A 20459-nucleotide genomic window follows, 5' to 3' on the forward strand; every position below is an offset into this window, starting at 1 on the left:
ATAACGTATGCCAAATGTCAGTCATAATTATAGTCACAGTACCTGCATCTCTCTCTTCTTCTCCTTCTCCTTCTTCTTTTGTTATAAAATACATTGAATTCAATTGTGTATTGTATATTGTGTATCAAAGCTTTAATATAGATATATTTTTTAAAATAAATATATATATAAAAGTGCACACACACACACACACGTCAATGGTCAAAAAAGAAATTATTTAAATGTAACTCTGTGTGTGTGTATTTGCGCGCGCGCGTGTGTGTGTGCGTGTAAGGTGTTCTGGAAAATAAAATAAATATCTTGGTTACAAGACATCCACATTAGGAAAGCCATGTAGCATTCCATTTTTGTAAAAAAGAAAAAAAAAGCGTACCTTTAAACAGGATGTCATGATTACAGGTTACTTTTGTAAGATGAATATAATATAAAATAATATAAATAAAAATAAAAATCATTTTATATTATTTTACATAATTTGATTTTTCTTTCTTTCTTTGCTCTCTATGTTGGCGGACATATCCTGGGGCCAGTTGTACAAACAGAATAAGTACTAGTCGGAAAGAGGACACCGAGGAGATCTTTTTTAAAGGTAACCTAGCAACCAAAAAAAAAACATCATTTTCGTACTTCTTTTTTGTTGTTGTTGTTGAAAGAATTGAAAGAATAAATGTAGGAAAATAAAATGAGAAAATAGGATAGAATGAAATCAATCATTAAAACGGCCCGTGTATTCCGTCAATAGGTTATCTGTATGTATTTGTGTATAAAAATACATATTTTGCTCATATATAGATATATATCCGATTCTTTATTTACCTATTTATTTTTATATATCTATCCATGTACAAAGAAGAGGTTGAAAACTAAAAGTGTTTATATATGTATTTGTGTGTAAGTATCTATGGTTGTTGTTGCTGGCGTTTTTGCTATGTTTTTTTTTTGTATATTATATGTGTGAGAGAGAAAGTGGGAGTTTTTAAATTATAATCTGTTTTTAGCACATGAATTGAGAGCTAGTGATTGTACGCGCACACGTAAATGCAAACCTAAATATCTAATTATATAATAAAGAGGTGTATAAATTGATATAAAATGAGATGATATAATATGTATATAATTTATTCTTGACCCAGACCTTATATGTGTATATATCTACAATGTGTACAATATATTTTTTATAATATAATAATAAGCTCTCCAATTGTGTATTATTTTGGATTACAGTAACAAGAGTTGATAGTTTACACCAAAACCAAAATCCTAAAAAAAAATCTATGCAAAAAGAAATAAATAAATAAACAAAGCATAATGGGTTTGTAAATAGAAATAAAAGAAAAAGAAAAAAAAGTCATAACCAGGATTTATCTCTACCTTATTTGTCTATATATATATATATATATTGAGTGATTTACATTTAAGGGGAGGAGATCATAGTAATAATAAAGTAACAAATTAGGTGGAATGGATATAAAGGTCATAATAATGGTTACCATGGCTACAACGGTTGCCATGGCTGCAATGACCTCAATTGCTGAGGGCGGTGGCAGTGGCAGAGAAAGCTAAAGAAGATAGAGAAGATAAAGAAGGTATATAGATAGAAGCAAGAAATAATAATAGTAAAAAGGGAACCCAGACTATTGAAAGTACAAACCTTATATATATATATATATTATATAATATATATAATATTGGGGGAGAGGGGGAAAGGAAAGGGTGTTTTTTTTCCTACTACTGCTACTACTACTGCTACTACTACTGCTGCTACTACTGCTGCTACTACTAATAATCAATTTAAGGCACCGATATCCATCAAACTAAAAAAAAAAAAAAAAAAAAAGTATAAAGGAAGCCATTAATTCAGTTCAACCGAGGTCAAACTCTCTTGACCTTCTCTTTCTAAATATCTTTTCTTGTTCTCTTTGGATATCATACACTTACATACATAATACTCTCTTGATCTCATTCTTGATCTCATTCTTGATCTAATCATCACTGTCACTGTCACTGTCACTGTTGCTTCTACTTTGTTCTTCTTCATTTTATTTTAATATTATACATATATAAACTCATCTACGTACAATGTCAATTCTCGGCAAACTTGGATTGGGAAAGAAAAAGAGTACCAAAAAACAACAACAACAGCAACAACAACAACAGAGACGTTCTACATCCAATCCTCACTCTCACTCACCTACGTCATCGCTGGCATCGATCTCAACCTCATCTTCATCCTCGTTCTTACCAACCCCACAAGAGACCTCACCCGTCGAAATCCGGGCAATATTCCGAACTCTTGAATTAGCCTGGTACTATCGCACACCGGCCTTACCGGGCCAGTCAGACGACAGTAACCATAGCAACTGGGCACGTTTTGACCAGTCCAATGAAGACCGAATCGAAGCAGCCTACGGAACCAATCCGTCCTGTGTTCTTTCTTCCACTGCAGTCGGACCATGTACGATTTTCTTTTCAGAGCCCTTGCCCAAACCGCCCAAAAGAAGACCGTCGACCCTCATACACTCGTTCTCGGAGCGTCAAAAGGCCCACTTTTCTTCGATGCCTTCATTGAATATCCAAGCCCTGTCCCAAAAGAAAGAACCGACAGATATTATGGCCGCAGCAGCAGCAGTTGGATCGGTTTTGGTTCTCGACAAGGACGTTCGGCGTTCTGTTGCACCAGTCTGGTGGTTTGAACATGATAGTCTGGAAGACGGTTCAAAGGGCATGTACCGATTCGATCATAGAAATCAGGCGCGCCTCGAGGCACTGTCGGATGATCGGACCCGGCTGGTCCTAACGGATACTGTGATTCCTCGACCTTTTACTGTTGTGCTGGAAAACAGCAGTGGCAAATCAAGAGATTCGCCAGAAGAAGTCCGGGGATATCTCTATCAAGAACCGGCCGCATTCTATACACAGGATATGTTTTTACCTGGTGTTGACTATCCTTTCCATGAACAGAAGATGATGATTCACAAGCCAAATTCGTACGATGATTATAATAGTAACAGCATAAACAATCCTAATAGTTTCATTAGAAGTAGTAAAAGCACTAAAAGTAGTAGTGGTAGCGGTAGCGGTAATGGAAATAGCAATGATCTTGACATTGAAATTATTAGCAATAATAATGATATGGATCATCATAATGTTCTTGTTACTGCTCCTACAGCCACACCTATTGTTGCTGAAGGGGGGATTTGGGGAGAAGGTCTTGTACGAAGATTTACATTATAAAAAGAAGAAGAAGGAGACTTTTTTTTTTTAAAAAAAAAAAACACCCCCCCCCCCTTCCTTCCTTCCCTTTGAATTTTTATTTTTTATTTTACTATTAACACAATGTATATTTATTTATTATTCGAATATGTTTTCTTATTTAAATTTTCAAATCTTCAACCTCATTTCTTTCTTTCTTTCTTTTCATTATTATTATTTTATATCCATAATCTCATTAACATATACACACAGGTATTCTGTTGTTGTTTACAAATTCATTACACTACACTACATTGCATTGCATTACATTGCCTTACATTACATTAAATTATATTATATATTTTTTTGCCTCACTGTATATATATACACAATACCATATCTTTTTTTAAAAAAATAATAAAAAATTCAACATATTTTATATACGCAAAATCTTGAACTTTAAAAAATAAAAATAATAAAATAGATTGAGATTGAGATTCTTTAAATTTAAATTTATATATATATATATATATATTGAATTTTCAAAATGGGTAACTATGGTAACAGAAAATAAATAAAATAAGAATCAATAGATAGATGCATGAGAGAAAAAGAAAGATAAGAACAAGTTATTTTTATACTCTTGTTCCCTGCGCCACTACTACTATTATTATTATAAGAACAACAACAACAACATAATTTGAAAGTATGGGTGCGTATATATATATATATATTTGAAGTAGGGATAGTTACACCCGACTAGTGGAACTGCGTATATATAATATAAAAACACATGCTAAAGAATTGACATTTTATCCCCAACACCAGTAACACCAGTGACAATAATGATAATACTATTTAAAGCAAAGAAAGCTGGTTTTGCACACCATCGAATTACCCTTTTGTGTTTAATAAAACCATTGACATTGACATTGACACTGACACTGACATAAGAATTGGGATTCATAATAATTATAACTATAGTAATGGTAAAGAAAAGGTATTGGTGGTGGTAGTGGTAGTGGTAGTGGTAGTGGTAAAGAACGGGTTAATTGGTGAAACATGTTCTGGTTGATTCTTATTCTTATTCTTATTTTTATTTGTTTGGTAAGATGGATAGGGTAACATTGTCAATTGAGTCAGGTCCTTTGCACACACGCACATATATATCCATATACATAAAATACACATGTAAATTGATATAAAGATTGATAAAGAAATATATTCCTGTCTGTATTTCCTAGACTTTTGATGCATGTATGAGATAAGATATATATATGTATATAGTCTTTATTTATTCTGTCAATAATCTTGTGGTACAATTCACAGATCTGTTTATTACAAAGTAAATAAAAAAAAACAAAGAGACAGATCTGATCTGTGTAAAACAAGATTCAAGCGACTCCTTTATATGTATAAATTATTCAATTTTTCATTTAATTCATTATTATTAATTGGTAAATTAGGTGGATCAATTAAGAGAATAAACCATCTATTTAATGATAGTATTAATTAATTAATTAATTAAATAATTAAATATCATCACATAATAATTGAAAAAAGTTCATTCAATGCACGTTGAACTTGCTGCATATATCTAGTCAATGTTTGAACAGACGACAATTGATTTTGATTATCTAAACTTTTCCTCTTGACATTCTCCTCCTTTTTTTACTCTCTCATTATCATTATGATCCTTTTTATGACATCGCTTTAAGGTAGTTGTGGTCAAATAGATGATAAACTTTGCTCTTGTACTAGTGAGACAGCTATGAGTATAACCAGATCATAGGAGTTTATGTCCTGTGAATTAATGGAATTAGTATGAATCTGTATTTCTTTTTACTTTGAAAGCTAGCTGTGGTTTGACCAGAAATGGGTTTTAGAGGTAAGTTATCAACATATCCGTTACCTAGCAACTTCTTTTTTTTTTCTTCTTCTTTCATTGTAGTATATATATATTCTAAAGTTGCGATTGTTTTTGTTTTTATTTTTAGAATGTGCGATATTGTTTCTCTAAAATATTTAACCGTAACAAAAACTCTCCTGCTTTTTGTGCAAAATCACAATTCACACATGACACTACTTTTCTTTTTCTTTTTTATATGTATAAATTTGGAAGACACCAATAACAAACAATCCACAGATAAAAGATAATTGGATTATTAATGATGATGATGTTGTTGGGGTTATAGAAATCTAATATACTTTACCATCTTTGATCTACAGACGATCCATCAAAAAAAAAACAAGAAAGAACAGCAATAGAGACACCGTAGAAAATGATATAGAATTGACTGTTTGCTCATCATTTTAACGTGCTTATTAGATTTCAAATAAAATAATAATAATTTTTCTTTTATGTATATAAATAAAAAGTCATATTATAAAATAATAATAAGTTAAAAATAGAATAAAATAGAATAAAAAAAAAAAAAAACCTCTTTGAAGGAGGGGGGGATCCTAGAGCTGGAAATTTGTTGCGCATCTGTTGCTTATGTGCGTTGTGTGTAGTGTAAAGTGAATGGGTTATTGGTGTTTTATAAGCAATAATATTTATAAGCTTTTTCTATCTTGTTCTTTTTTTTATATATATATATTATATTTTTATTTATTTATTTATATAGGAATTTTTTGTTGTTGTTCTGTACAGAGGACAAATCCAACTCACCTACTCTATAAACATCTTTTGATTTCTTTAAATAGAGTGTGAAAATGTGTGTGTGTGTGTGTGATAGAGGAGGAGGTGGAGGAGGAGGGGGGCGTGGGAGAGAAATGAGAGGAGAGATAGAGAGAATGTATAAAGTGTAAAGTATAGTATAGTATAGTGTGTAAAATGTAAAGTGAGAGAGGTAAGATAAAAGATAAAGATAAATAGATAATAAGTAAATGATGGGAATGGTGTGGTAAGATTTGTTTTTTTTTTTTTTTTTTTTTTTTTGCTTTTTTGGGGGGAGGGGGGCTCATATATTGTTATTAGTTGTTTGGACTTGACTTATGCACTCAACAGGACCGGACTGGATGGAGAGGATGTCGGACCAGCCGACTGTGAGGAAGTATCGATGAGTGGGAAATGAAGCCGGTGGAATTGATTGGTTGGACCAGAACACATGGTTAATATTGACTGGCAGTCTGTGGTGGCTGTTGTGGTAGCTGTTGCTGTAACTGTTGATGTAGCGGTTGTCTGTTCTGACTTGACATCGACCATCATCAGTCTGGGTTTCTTGGAATCTGGCTGGAGAATATCGGACTGGACCAGAATGGCCAGCACTTGACCATCATCCTTGTCCTTTTCACTCTCATATTCACTTTCATACTCTGTCTCTGGCCGTTTCTTTGGTAAGATAGACTGATCATCGTATTCTTCTTGCTGGACTTGCTGGGCTTGAGTCCAGGCAGCCATTCGGTTCTGTTCTTCGGTGATTAAGCGGACAAGAGAAGACAGGTCATCTTCCAACAGACCGGCTTCTAGAGGTGTGATTGATTCCGGAAGATCAAAGGAGTCTGATAGGATTGGTGAGTCGATTTGGGGCTCGAGATGGCCAGAGTAAGAATAGGACGATGGATTTGTTGTATTTAGGGTTGGTTCTGATTTTGATTCTGGTTCTGGTTCTGGCTCTGGTGTTGATGTTGTTAAGAGAGTATTATTATTATTATTATTATTATTATTATTATTATCAGAGACCTCGTGATTGAGGCTTCTAAAGGACTTTGCGTCATCAAGCCATGACCAGTCGCAGGGCGTGAGGACCGAAGATGGTAACGGGGTTACCATGGGATCATCGTCTTGGTTACTGTTGAGCAATTTGTTATGGTGAGAGTAGGAAAGTATTGATGGTTGTGATTGTGATTGTGAGGTAGGATCGATGTGTAGGCCAATATCCGCAGCCGTAGTAGGTGGGGAAATGTGTTTTTGGTGACCAATGATAATACCATCATCATTGAGATCAATGTCGATATCACTTGTGGTCTGGAAGATGAATGAATCAAGTGAAGACGAGATTTGGTCATCTTGTTCTATATGGTGGTCGAGTGTGTTGCTGATTGTATTGGGGTTGGTGTCGTTGACGGTGGAAGTAGCCAGGAGGAACCAATCGTCCAATGCATTTGTAGAGGGGGAGGAAGTCAGAGAGGCGATGGAGGATTCATGAGTCTGGGCAGCAAGATTGATTTCCTCTTGCTGTTCACGGACATTGTTCCAGAGTCTAAAGGTCAAGAGGTTGAGTTAAAATAAAAAGAGAGAGTTTTTGAATTGAATTGAAGTTTGTATGTATGTATTTTATATAATACTATCTCTCTCTCTCTCTTTGTATATGTATTTCTCCTTTTTTTTTTTTTTTTTTTTTTATTGAATATCATGTTTTCATTGGTTTTACAAAGATTTCAAAATATATATATATATAAAAGATGACAATGAAATAATAATAGAAATAATCTTTCTCTTGTTTGGCTTACCTGGTCACCAATAATATCCTTTCCAGAGGAACCTCAGTTTTCACAATGACTGGAGGGTATATCTTGTTGTGACTGGCGTTGGCCAAACGTTTCAAAAGAAATACTTTAGCTGTAGTATCCATCATTGATTATTTGTTTTTTTGGTTTTTTTTTTTTGGTTTTATTTCTTAGGAAAAATATATATATATATAAAAAAGAATTAATCAATTAAATAATTTTATATATAAAAAAATATAAAAGAAAGAAAATTATTCTTATTACTATTAATTGAGAAAAAAATGAAATCGGTTCTTTTTTTTTTTTGTACAAAAAAAAAATAAGAAAGAGAATAGAAATGTTGTATGTATAAAAGGGCCTTTTTGTCCTTTTTTTTTTTTGCTTAAAAAAATAAAATAAAAGAAAACGGATGAAAAGCGAGCAAGCAGGCAAGAAGAGAGAGAGAGAGAAAAAAAAAAGTAAAAAAAAAAATCGAAAAAGAGAGAAAGAAAGAATCAAAAAAAAAGTGGGAAAATGAAAAAAAAGGTCAAAATATATAAATTTTCTAAAAAAAAAAAAAAGAAAAAAAAAAAGGGAGAGAGAGAAAAAGAATAGGGATGGAAAATAGTATAAGCATTAATGTGAGCCAATAGCTTGTAATCGGCGAATGAAATGCATTTTAAAAATAAAAATAAATTATATTATATACGCACACCGTGTGATGCAATCATTTAAGCTCCACGTTCTCTGTTCCTCACTAAGCTTCTTGACTTGTGGTTTACTTATAACAACAGCAACAGCAACAATAACAGCAACAATAACGATTGAATGATAATTGGTTATCAATTATTTATTTATTTATTTTATTAACAATTATCAACTATACATATTGTATATATTATATAATAATAAAATTATCACTATTCATTTCAAAAAAAAAAAATTCTATTAAATCGAATGATTCATTCATACCCTTTACTTACTTATTTAATTTATTTATCTCTTATATAAATAAATAAATAATTATCCAATAAAAATAGGAAATTGATTTTGTACCAGACAAATGTTAAAAAATGATCTTGGATTACAGTTGGACAACCAGCAAGAAAATTATCAATATTGATTGGTCTACATTGATCTACAATAATTTCATATCCTCTATTTCTTATCATGTTGTTAAATGGTACAAAATGATTCCATACCCATAATTCTATGATATTCTATTATAAATTATGTAGTTCTGATCACATACTTTAATTTGATTTGATTTAATTTTATTTGATTTTATTATCATAATGAAAATAATGAAAATAACGAAAAGTATGCTACAAAAATATAAATGATAAATTCACTGGTTCTTGAATTCTTTTGATTATTCAATGATGTGCCAGAACTGATGTACGACTGATCGCCAAAGGGTTCCTTGTCCAACGTTGCATCCAGAACAGGGCCCGTGACAGAGCCGGATGTCCCGACAGCCTGCGCAAAGCCGATCTGATTCTTGCCCATGTCAAATACTAGGTAGGTTGCCCGCAGAATAGAGTCTCCGACCAGAATCATCTCTGACCCACTCAAATTGTTCGTCTGCTTGTCCTTGGCTGGAATCCATGGTGCGATCCCAAACACACACTCTCTTGCCCGCTCCCGCTTCAAGCCTCCCAGAGGAATTACCAGCTCACGCACCGGAACACTCACGACCACCGGCGTGCTGGTCAGCTTCATCGCTCGCTGCGATAACCGGATCTCGACCGCTCTGTCGAGTCGGTACACTCCACACTCGACCCGGTACATCTCAATATCGGCATCGTAGCTCCAGTTGCCGCTCCCAACCGCCGCATCCACAAGCTTTTCGGCTAGGCTGGCATCAACATAGGTCATCGTGGTCCCGGTGTCAATGATCACATTGCGAGGCTTTCCGAGATCATAGTCCAGTATCACCTCTCCACTCTCCTCAGAACCTCTATTCATCTGATAGTCCAGCACTCCAAACGACTGGCCAGTAACCATCCAGTACTTCAAAAGATCCTCTGGTCTGGTCTTGCGGGTCTCCATATACGAAACCGGCACATAGACCAGCTCTCCCTTGTGCCGTGTATGGTCCACTCCGCCAAGAAGAAGCTCGCCAGTCCAGCCAGAGCGCTCCAGGTGGCTCATGAAGATCGAAAACACCGGCTCGTCAATCAGATCTTGCTTATACAGATTGAACACAAACGGATCGTAGCTGCCCAAACCAGTGCCCGAGGCTGATGTCAGGCCAGGATAACCAAGTCCAAGGATCCCGTTTGGATAGACATTAAGGCTGGCTGGCGGATGCTTCGATCCAGTCCCTCCATTGGTAATGATGTCCTTTGTCGTCGATGCCAGGCCAAACTGCTGGCCTTCCACAACCACATCGCCAATCTGAACAGTATCCTTGGCATAGTAACCCTGCGCACTACCCAGCCCATAGTTGATCTGGAACGGGTAGTTTGTGTCGACAAAGCTAGATGATTTCTCGGGGTTGAATCTTGACAGATTGCATTCTTCCTTGGCGCAATCGACAGAGGGTATCCACAGATCAGAGCTATAATAAATTTATTTATTTAGATAAATAAATAAATATATATATAAGTTACCTTCCAGTATCCAAGGCAACAGTAAAGTTTTGTGGAGGTGTACCGATGCTCACTTTGATAATGTATTCAGAACCATCGTTAAAGAGAAAGGCAGAGTCCCTTTTCAAAAGACTCTTTGTAGAGCCGGATATATGTACAGAAGAAGAAGAAGAAGAAGAAGAAGAATATGTAGAGGAAGGTTGTTTCTCAATAGGAAAACGAAGAATACGAGATTGACTAGCATCAGAAGCTTGAATGAATAGAATTATGCCAAAAAGGCAGAGGATTTTAGACTTGAGGTTAAATTGGGATTGCATAGTGATCAAGAAGGAAGATAATAAAGAAGCTTTTTTTTTACGGTTATTGCTTGAGTGATATAGAGAGAGAGATAAATAGATAAATAGAAAATAGAAACAGAAAAAAGAAGAGAGTATCAGTTGCAAGAAATAAAGGCTTTTATATGTATTCAGAATGAAACAAAAAAAAATAGCAGAAAATTCATGCTCTTTTAATATGTTTTGCATAAAGAAAAAATTATGATTATTTATAATGACATGTATACCGATGATGACAAGGGCAGCAAATAATGATAGCAGTAGTGATAATGCTGATGGTGGTGAGACTGAAACTGACAGACAGACAGTGACAGTGATAATCTATATAAATAAAATAAAGTAATCAAAACAAGGCATTCAGTACTCAGATAAAACATGGCCTATTCTCATCAATAATTTGTACTTCTTCTTGGTTCTTCTTGGTTCTAGCTGTACTTTATTTTACATTATGAAAAACATACTTACTTACATACTTACTTACTTGTACACAAAATTCTTAAAAAAATAAAATAAAAAATTATACGGCTAAATAAGGCTATTAATAGACAGTCACAATTAATCTGTGTTGCATAAATACACAAATGCATTGTATATATGTATTGTATAGATTTAAATCTGATAAACTCTATCAACAATAGGCTTTTATATCTATATCTTGCCTTTTCTTTATCATTCTTCTTAGCCATATGGACATGGGTATCTGACTACCCTTTTGCTTATATAAATAAATATTATCTACAAAATTTATGCAGATCTCAAACTAATAAGAATAATGAGAAACAGAGATTTATTTACAGCCAAGTCCGAAACCCGGCTCTTAGAATCGGCAGAACAATACCAAATAAGATATATATACATATATGAAACGTGGAAGATCATCGCTTAATAACACCCCTCCCTAACCTATACAAAAAAGAGAGAGAGAGAGAGAAATAGCTATGGTTGCAAGTCACGCAATTGTTTGCTTGTAATAATCTTTTATATATCGAATTTTTATAGCATTAAATGGAATATCAATAATAATAAATAAAATTAGATTTGAATAGACTGTATTTTGATAGTAGATTAGAGCCAAGTTTTATCATTATCATTGATATTTTAAAAGTTAGTTAGAACCAAGACAAAAAGTCCAAGACCAATAGCCTGGACACACTGTCTCATGTCATGGGTACCAAGTGATCCGGAAGTGTATCCCGACCCACTCTGGTTTGAACTTTCTGTCCCACCTCCTCCGTTTTTACTGCTATCCACACCATTGATACCTCCTCCGACTCCAACCGAAGTAGCCAGTCCGATCTGATTCTGGCCCAGATCAAAGACGAGGTAAGCACTACGCAAGAACGAGTCACCGATCAAGAACATGTTTGATCCAATACCGGCCCCGGTCGTCATGGTGGGCGCGATGCCAAACAGACAGGTCTGGGATGTCTCGACCGTCTCTCCGTCGACCGGAATGACCAGCTCAGATGCCGGGACGCTCAAGACAACAGGGTTCTGAGAGGTCTGGCTGGACGATCTGGACATCAGCAGCTCGACTGTTCCGTTGGAGCTGGCGGCCGAGCACTCGATCAAAATCACGCCCGACTGGCGGTCGACCTTGTATCCATCCTCGCCCGCAAAGGACGACGCAATGTCGGTTGCGATGTTGAGTGGTAGGTAAGTCAAGGTGGTGCCGGTATCCAAGATAAATCCACCGGTGCTCTTGAGCTTCCAATCGTGGTCCTTGATTCCATTGCGTACAGCAATACCTTGTCCATAAACCATCCAATAATAGTAAGAAGAGTCTGCTCCAGGTGTATTGCTGTCATTTTCACTATCACTGCTTCCCACATTTCCACTTCCACTTCCACTTCCGTTGCTGTTGCCGTTCTTTGTGGTCAGGCCAGCTACGGGTAAGTACTGGATATCGCCTTCATACTTTGTAGAGTCTACTCCGCCAAACATCACTTCGCCTGCCCAGCCCTCTGTGGTCGCACTGTTGAGATAGACAGAAAAGATTGGTTTCTGGATGATGTTCTGCTGGACGAGGTTAAAGACAAATGGATTATAGGGTGTTTCGTTTTCGGTTGTGGCTGCGGTCAGGGAAGGATAGCCCATACCCAGGATTCCATTGCCAGAAACCGATGGCGTCGAAGATGAGTTTGCTCCAGAAGGTAAGGCCAGGATTTCCTTTGTTATGGTTGCCAGTCCAAACTGCTGGTTTTTTACTGCTGCTCCGGCCACCGTTACTGTGTCGGTTGCGTAGGTTCCGTTCACACTGCCGATACCGTACTGGATTCCAAACTTTTCGTTCAAGGGTTTGAAAGTAGACGACTTGGCTTCATTGAATCGAGTGAACGGACAAGATCTTGCTGGGCATTTACTTGAGGGAATCCAAAGATCAGCACTGATTTTTTTTAAAAAAATAAAAATAAGAGAGTTAATATTATTTATTTATATATTTATTTATTTATTTTTCTACCTTCCAGTGTCAAAAGTAACTGTGAATTTCTGGGGCGGTGTCCCAACTCCAACTTCGATTAGATATTGTGATGATTGGTCGTTGTAGAGACGTGTATTGGGCGAGTCTCTTTTGGCTATATGTGAATGCCTAAGACGTGCAGCCTCGAGTGGATTTAATTGAACTGGGTTTCTAATCAATGGAAATCGAAGGACTGAGTCAGGGTTGTCTTTGGCAGCTTGGGTTAGTGTAACAGCTGAGGCGGCTACACACAGAATGGAGGCAATGATATGCATCAGGAGGCTCTGTTTGTTTGTTTGTTTGTTTGTTTGTTTGTAAGGCAATAAATAAACAAAATAAAATTAAATAGAAATACAATAGAAATCTTGAGCGGTGAAAAATAATAATAAAAGAAGTAGTAGTAGTAGAAGAAGATGATTATGAGAAAGGTTTGTCAAGGGAAAAGATACAGATTGGTGGAAAAGAAAGAAGAAATAAAAAAAAATAAAAAAATAGAGAGTAATTATGATGATTATGATGATGATGATGGGTGGGTGGAGTTTTATGTCTTCAAGTCTTTCTGTCTATGCGGTGTCTGTCTGTCTTTAATACTTTCTTGATTGTCATTTGTAGTCGATCCTTCCGAGGAACAATAATGATAGCAATAGTAAAGCTTAGTAATAAACACCGCCTATAATCTACTTGCTCGATTCTTTCTGTTGTTTCTTTACCTATTCTCTAGTCAAAATGAGCACATTGCTTCATTACTCCTCTTATTTACTATGAGAAATCTCTTTAAAGTTCAAGTCAATTGGATTGTAGCCTTTTTATTTCATAACCAGCAATTATTACTATTATAATTTTTTTTTGCAGAAATTGAATAGTCATGACATCAACCATGGCTCAATAATCTGTACAATAGACAGGCTGCATAATTTATACACACACTAAATAGTGGTACAAATGTCACACATAGATAATGTACCTTTTATACTAAATACTTTCAGACAACACACACATACAATAAGTGCTTTAAGAGTCCGTTTATCTTTTCTTACACATCAAAAAGTTCTATTTTTTATATTTTTACTATTGCAGAAAAAGCACAAAGCCTAGGCAATCGATAAATAAATATAATTATTTAATTCTATATAGAAACCACTCCATTTTGATCCCTAATGAGACAAGAATCTCTAAATGTAATATAAGATCATAATCGTGTTTTGGGATCCTAACACCAAAGAAAACCACTTTCAATATAAATATCTATTTAATTCTTCTAGCTTTACTGTCCAATCTTATTTTGGATCTGAGGGCTTCATTTTTGTGTGGCAGCCTTTCACTCTCCAGCCACAGTAGGCTCACAGTGTGGCGAGGATCCACCAATAAAATCAAAGAAATAAAATAAAATAAAATTAATTGATTGTTATTGGAATTGATTGTAAAGAGTGAAAGTCTGTTCAATTTTTTTTTTCTTTTGAAAACAGAGATTCCCTAAAATTCAATAGTATCATTAAAGAGATTTACCAACAAAGAATGGCCATTTGATTGACCTTTTTCCATTTAAGAAATATGTAATTTATATATTTATAAAAAAAAAAAGCACAAAAACCCAACAACTATTACAAATATATCACTCTTGGTTCTGTAGCTAAAATAACTATAGCTAAGCAGCGACTGTGCATCAGATATTGGCACAAAACTACTGCCGTTCTTGTTTGGCTGTGTGGTTGTGGTTGTGGTATCAGTATCAGTACCAGTACCAATACTTCCATCAGCACCACCATTGGTAGAATTGGTATTGATAGCCGGTGCAATTCCGATCCGATTTTTGGACATGTCATACACAGTATAGACAGATCGAAGAACCGACTGTCCGATAACCCATGTTTCTTCGGCCGGCACAATCGAGTCCTGGACAGAGGGCGCGATTCCAAACATGCAAAGCTTGGAGTTTGCTAGAGTGGTTCCGTCCAGGGGAATGACGAGATCCACAACAGACACCTTGACTATGACAGGCCTGGTTATGTTTGCCTTGACAGATGTGGACAGATGGAACTCGACAAATTCAGAGGTTGCCTTTTGGCCAAAGTCACACCCGACACGGTAGACGCCGTTGTAAGTGTCAAACACGACCTTGAGAACATCGCCCGAAAGAGAGTGCATGATGCTGTCCGATACGTTGCTGGGTACATATGTTAGGGTGGTTCCGGTGTCAAACGTGAATGGTCGTGGGTCAGACATATTATTTACATATCCACCGTTACTTGTCGCAACACCCTGGCCTGGTACGGACCAATAGAGATAAAGAGAATCGGCAGTCGTATGGGTCGATCCAACGTTTGGGACGAGGATGGTGCTAGTACTGCTGATGTTGGTGTTGATGTTGGTTATGCTATCCGTCTCTAGACGGTAGCTAACCACAGGCACGTATTCAAGAGTTCCATTGTACTTTGTCGGATCTGTTCCACCAAACGTAATCTCGCCAGAGTTGCCATAGTTGAGCAGAGAGTTTAGATAGACAGAAAAGATTGGGTTACTGATGATCTTTGCCTTGACAAGGCTGAAAGCAAACGGAATATCGCCGTCTACTCCACGCACTGTGTTTAGACCGGGGTAGCCGAGACCCAGGATTCCGTTTGATTGTTCACCTGATTTGACGATGCCAAGGATGTTCTTTGTCGTATTGACCAAACCAACCAATTGATTGTCGATTGTCGCATTTCCAATCCGGACCGTTTCGTACACATAGGTTCCGTTTGCTTGTCCGACACTGTACTGGGCCGAAAAGGTCTTTGAGGTGATATTGAGAGAAGAAGATTGGGTTTGATTGAAACGGGAGTAAGGACACATGTCAACAGAGCATTCTGATGAAGGCACCCATAGTTCGCTACTATTGATTGTAAATTATGGCAGATATTTAACAACAACAGTATTTTTGGTTGGTTATCCACTTCAAAACTATCAAGCATAGATATTGATATGTGTGTACCTTCCAGTATCCAAGGTGAGATCGAATTGCTGAGGTGGGGTACCGATTTGGACCTGGATAATGTATTCTCTTCCGCTTGCATTGTAAAGAGAAGCGGTATTGTTATTGTCGCGCTTGTTTAGGACCTGTTCGCCTGCGATTGATCTCTGTACAGCGGCAACATGACCATTTTCGGTACGACTTATGGATACTCTAATTGGATGCTTGGCAAAATGTTGGTCGTACGAAGAAGGGAGAGCTTGGATCAGTGGTAAAATATATAATGTGGCTGCAAATAATGTGCTGATGAAATACATGACCGTGAATTCTGCTCAGGATGAAGATAATGATTGAATGATTGGTTGAGTGAATGAATGTGAGGGGATAAATATGTGTTGAGTTGAATGGCCAGGGCAGGCTGTGAATGTGAATGTGAATGTGAATGTGACTGTGACTGTATATGGGGAGTAGGTATTATGTATAAAAAATGAAAAGAAGAGAAAGGTATAGAAAGGGAAAGAAAGAAGAAGATAAAGAGTTACCTTCTTCTACTGCACTATAATTCAAGATCTGTATTTCAATTCTAATGTACGTGTGTATTTATGTATGTATTTGTTTGGAAAATTAGGATATGCCATAGTTAAATAATAGAATAAAATAAAATAAAAAGCAGCTCTTTAGTGTAATGGTACACAGGAGAGAAATCTGTAATGTAAGGTCGTGTTTTCTTGACACAAGCATCCAATTAGACTACAAATCTGATCTGGGTAACTGAAAATCAATCGATACAATCAATACAATATAAAAGAAAGAAATAATATATATATATATATATATTTGAATTTGATCTCCAATAGAATCGTATATATTGGGCTAATAAAGAACTGTCTGATTACTTCTTTTATTAATAGTTATAATATTCCATATGTTCCATACACACAATTTACAGGCTTGTCAATTATTCAATCAATTCTGGACCATTGGGGCACTGTACCCACAGATACATACAAACTAGATAGCTTCTCTCTTTATTGAGAGAGCGGATTTTCACGAGGCCACATATTACAATGCAAGCAAAGGGAATACACGTGAATCTATTTGATTACCATTATTCTTTGCACAAAATACATACGTTTTATTTATATTTTGTGCTAATAATTAATTATTGTGTTTCTTTTTTCTTTTTTAGTCTGCCCATTAAACCCCGGGTTTACAAAGCTTCTTTATAAATAGACGCACACACAGTAGATATACCAGCCTCAGTTCTATATTATTGTCAATATCTACTACACTTGCCATAGATCAGCATCAACGATCTACAAAGCTCTTACCCACAAATACATACATATATATATATCTCTTTTAGCTTTGATACCAGCATATTATCAAACGTAAATAATATCCTGCAGATGATTTTCTCTCTTTTCTTTTCTTTATTGATACAGACGCAATTGCCAAAAGAAGAAGAAAAAATAGGAAAGTAATATGCAACGTCTAGTATACTTTGTTTAAAAGATTCAAATCCAGTCACAACATCTAAGCGTCACCAATCTTTTTTTTTTTTTCTTACAAGACCAACGTCTTTGTCCTTCATTCCAAGCAATTCAGGCAATTTACGTTCTCAATCAAACCTCCATCTTTCGAATGAGTATGCTTAGAAACCCCAGGTCTCATTCTCATAATTTTTCCTCGAGCAAATGTCTATTAATTAATTCAAGCAACACCTGGTCTCATTTCGATAACTACAAAAGGCATGCTGAGGAAGGCATATTACTTCCATCTCCTACCCAGCAAAATTAGACACACTCCGTCAGACGCTACACCCGAACATCAGTCTTGGAAAATAATTTAAAATACACACATATATACAGTGAGAGCTTGTGATATCAGGAATATCGATAAGCAGAACAAAAAAATAAAAAGGAATGACCATGTAAACAGATGCCAAAAGAAAATTAATGAGGTTGAGCGATGTCTGCCGTCCTTATTACAATATTCCACTGCTACTACAGCGGGTCAGAAAGACAGGAAAGACTGTTTGAAGACAAAGTCTTAGTGAGACCGCCATATTGCATGTGCTGTGATAAGCTACCAATAAGAAGAGGAAAGAGAGAAAAAAAAAAGGCTTGGAGCAGTAACAGAGTACAGACTAAAGCTGTATATATAAAATGTATAAAAATATGAATTCAATATCTCTGGTAGGGCTAATACACAGTTGAGTATTATTTTTGTAAAATAAAATAAAATTTATTTGAGCCCAAATGATTTTTAAAGCCCAGAGAATCTAATCAGATAGTAAATGGTTTTTATTTTTTAAATTGATTTTGATCTTTTGCTGGAGTGCATAGATAGACAGTGTATTTGGGGTAGCAAATAAAATATAAGAAAAAGTAATGAGTTGAGATTATTTGCACTACTGATATATAGCAAATACTTACTGTCTGTTGGGTGTCAATTGTAATAGTAGTAATGGTGGTAATAGGCTTATAGATTACAAAGAAGAAAAAGGTAGTCTCTGTAATACTCTTTTAAATAGCCTCAAAATGAATAAAGTATCCCAATTCACGCCAAGAGAATGACTGTAGCAAACGGAAACAAACCAAAGAAAAAAAAATAGATAATTATAGATATTACAACAGGAACAACCCGGGTTTGTTGCAAATTTGAAACAGCTATTCAAAAAGAAAGGAAGAGAACAAGTTCCTCTAAATAGTCGTATAGATTGTCATTCTAAAGGGTCTTTCTTATAATTAATTGATCTTGATGACGAAAATAAGCTTCCAAGACATGTATGAATTTTGTATAGAGAATCGAAAACCATGTGCAGAAGATTATGTATATTCTGAAAGACAAGTGTAATCTTCTATGATTTGTTCATAATCAAATTTAATCTTTTCTTCTTTGGAAAGTTTGTTTCAATAGATTCAATATAGGCTCCTAAATCCACGTTATGCTTGTGTAGCTGACCACAGCCTTCATTCTTGAGCTGTCCTCAGCCATTGATGTCCAATTACTGATAGGCTCTGTTTTGGAGTTCGTTGGAACAGATCTATGAATAACTAGTCCCCCAGTACACATATAGCCAAGCATACTGACAAGAGGCTTTATACCTCTTGGCTTCTAGCTTACACAAAACCTTGGTCTTTAAAGCATAATATTTGTCTTGTGTATCACAAGCCACATAATCATTACCTAAAAAGAAAGAAGCTCTTGCTCACCCCTACTTAGCCACGTTGTCAATCAGCGAATGCAACCCAGAAAATACCACACACAAAAAAAAGTGCCTTTCTTTTTTGTTTTGTTTTATTTAATACCCATATATATATATATATATATATATATCAATAAAATACAAGCATGAATTAATGAATGTATTTATATAATATTTCTTTGTTCCTTTAACCTTTTTATTATTATTATTTTTTCTTTAAAAATAATGAAGACCATAATTGTATTATTTAATATTCTTGCACTATCAGCCTTGAATTGCTGTGCCCAAACATCGCTTGCTGCTCCTAGCAGAGTGAACCATACTATCCAGTCCAACAGCACCAGAAACAATTCATCTAGCCAAACCTTTCTGACCGTTCCAACAGCACAAACCTCAAGTACAGCTATTGGAACGCCTATAAACTCTTTACCAATCTCATCTAATCGTATGTCAATATCCATATGCACAATACAGAATAATAATTCCTATACAGATACCAACGCAAATCCACAGCAGCATAGATACTAACCTATGTTTTTTTTTTGGTTGCTTAGGGCCAGTTGCTTCTATTGATACCATTTCTGCCCCTCCAATTCCCAATGAAAACAATACAAACGTGTCTCAATCTGTAAACAACTTTTCGACGCGTACAAGTATAGTAAGTTTTGTTTCATATATCCAAACTGTTTTTCTATCGGTCTGTCTACCCCTTTAATTAACTCATCTAAACTAATTACAATATTTTTATACTTCATTAAAACAGGTTTTAGGCATCACACTTGGATCAATCACCCTAGTTTTTCTCCTTTTGGGGGGAGCATTTTTGTTTCTATTATTAAAAAGAAGAAGAAGAGCAAAAGAATACGCCATAAAGAGGGCAAGAGAGCTTGATTATGATGGATCGCTCCCATGGTCTCAGGCATCGATGTCGACCAACAGTCGTTCAGACTTGACCAGAAGCAGTAATAATCACGATCCGCTAGATCATCTCGATGCGGCCAGCCAGAATGAGAAATACACCAAGATATCCCTCATAGATCCGAGCCATCCGTCATTTGTCTATGCAATACGTCAGGCTGAAGCAATTTCCTCTGATCCTACATCACCAATATAAGGCTTATATGGTTTTTATTTATAATCTTTCTGGTTACTAATCCTGTATTAATAGCTTAAATAATAGCAATAGTAATAGTAATAGTAATAGTAATACTGATAACAATAAAAGTCTAAAATAAATAGCGCCCAGGCTTGGGTATGTATATAAAACAATAGCATAAAATAGTAT

The 20459-nt window shown here is 35.6% G+C and overlaps 6 protein-coding genes across 6 annotated transcripts; 2 read left to right on the top strand and 4 right to left on the bottom strand.

Moving 5' to 3' along the window:
• The first annotated feature begins 1887 nt into the window (after window positions 1–1887).
• PHYBLDRAFT_79780 (hypothetical protein) lies at window positions 1888–3641 on the top strand. Its single transcript, XM_018443504.1, has one exon. It carries the CDS (start codon window positions 2080–2082, stop codon window positions 3232–3234), a length of 1155 nt encoding a protein of 384 aa, XP_018285039.1. The 5' UTR covers window positions 1888–2079; the 3' UTR covers window positions 3235–3641.
• A 2139-nt stretch (window positions 3642–5780) lies between these two features.
• On the bottom strand, window positions 5781–7982 carry PHYBLDRAFT_79781 (hypothetical protein). The gene is made up of 2 exons (XM_018443505.1): window positions 7648–7982; window positions 5781–7397 (listed from the first exon to the last, which is right to left on the bottom strand). The coding sequence occupies exons 1-2, from the start codon at window positions 7770–7772 to the stop codon at window positions 6188–6190; spliced, it is 1335 nt and encodes a 444-aa protein (XP_018285040.1). The 5' UTR covers window positions 7773–7982; the 3' UTR covers window positions 5781–6187.
• Window positions 7983–8913: 931 nt separating this feature from the next.
• PHYBLDRAFT_70356 (secreted aspartyl protease) lies at window positions 8914–10534 on the bottom strand (the record flags this gene model as incomplete). The annotated part of the gene is made up of 2 exons (XM_018442263.1): window positions 8914–10186; window positions 10239–10534. 2 exons carry the CDS (start codon window positions 10532–10534, stop codon window positions 8914–8916), a joined length of 1569 nt encoding a protein of 522 aa, XP_018285041.1.
• A 1302-nt stretch (window positions 10535–11836) lies between these two features.
• PHYBLDRAFT_12553 (hypothetical protein) lies at window positions 11837–13096 on the bottom strand (the record flags this gene model as incomplete). The annotated part of the gene is made up of 4 exons (XM_018429047.1): window positions 11837–11989; window positions 12038–12353; window positions 12453–12938; window positions 13014–13096. Coding segments are annotated over 4 exons (1038 nt in total), but the record flags the coding sequence as incomplete, so codon positions are not given.
• A 780-nt stretch (window positions 13097–13876) lies between these two features.
• On the bottom strand, window positions 13877–16280 carry PHYBLDRAFT_70358 (hypothetical protein; the record flags this gene model as incomplete). The annotated part of the gene is made up of 6 exons (XM_018442264.1): window positions 13877–13919; window positions 14015–14040; window positions 14083–14104; window positions 14520–14545; window positions 14619–15885; window positions 15985–16280. The coding sequence occupies 6 exons, from the start codon at window positions 16278–16280 to the stop codon at window positions 13877–13879; spliced, it is 1680 nt and encodes a 559-aa protein (XP_018285043.1).
• Window positions 16281–19399: 3119 nt separating this feature from the next.
• On the top strand, window positions 19400–20288 carry PHYBLDRAFT_70359 (hypothetical protein; the record flags this gene model as incomplete). The annotated part of the gene is made up of 3 exons (XM_018442265.1): window positions 19400–19619; window positions 19729–19832; window positions 19938–20288. 3 exons carry the CDS (start codon window positions 19400–19402, stop codon window positions 20286–20288), a joined length of 675 nt encoding a protein of 224 aa, XP_018285044.1.
• Window positions 20289–20459: the final 171 nt, after the last annotated feature.

Source organism: Phycomyces blakesleeanus, assembly GCF_001638985.1.
Source record: "Phycomyces blakesleeanus NRRL 1555(-) unplaced genomic scaffold PHYBLscaffold_32, whole genome shotgun sequence".
Classification (NCBI taxonomy): domain Eukaryota; kingdom Fungi; phylum Mucoromycota; class Mucoromycetes; order Mucorales; family Phycomycetaceae; genus Phycomyces; species Phycomyces blakesleeanus.

Coding starts and splice junctions, on each gene's coding strand:
- PHYBLDRAFT_79780 (XM_018443504.1), top strand. CDS start 2,080: ATGTCAATTCTCGGCAAACTTGGATTGGGAAAGAAAAAGAGTACCAAA.
- PHYBLDRAFT_79781 (XM_018443505.1), bottom strand. CDS start 7,772: ATGATGGATACTACAGCTAAAGTATTTCTTTTGAAACGTTTGGCCAAC. Junction 7,398..7,647: donor AGGATATTATTGGTGACCAG/GTAAGCCAAACA, acceptor CTTGACCTTTAG/ACTCTGGAACAATGTCCGTG.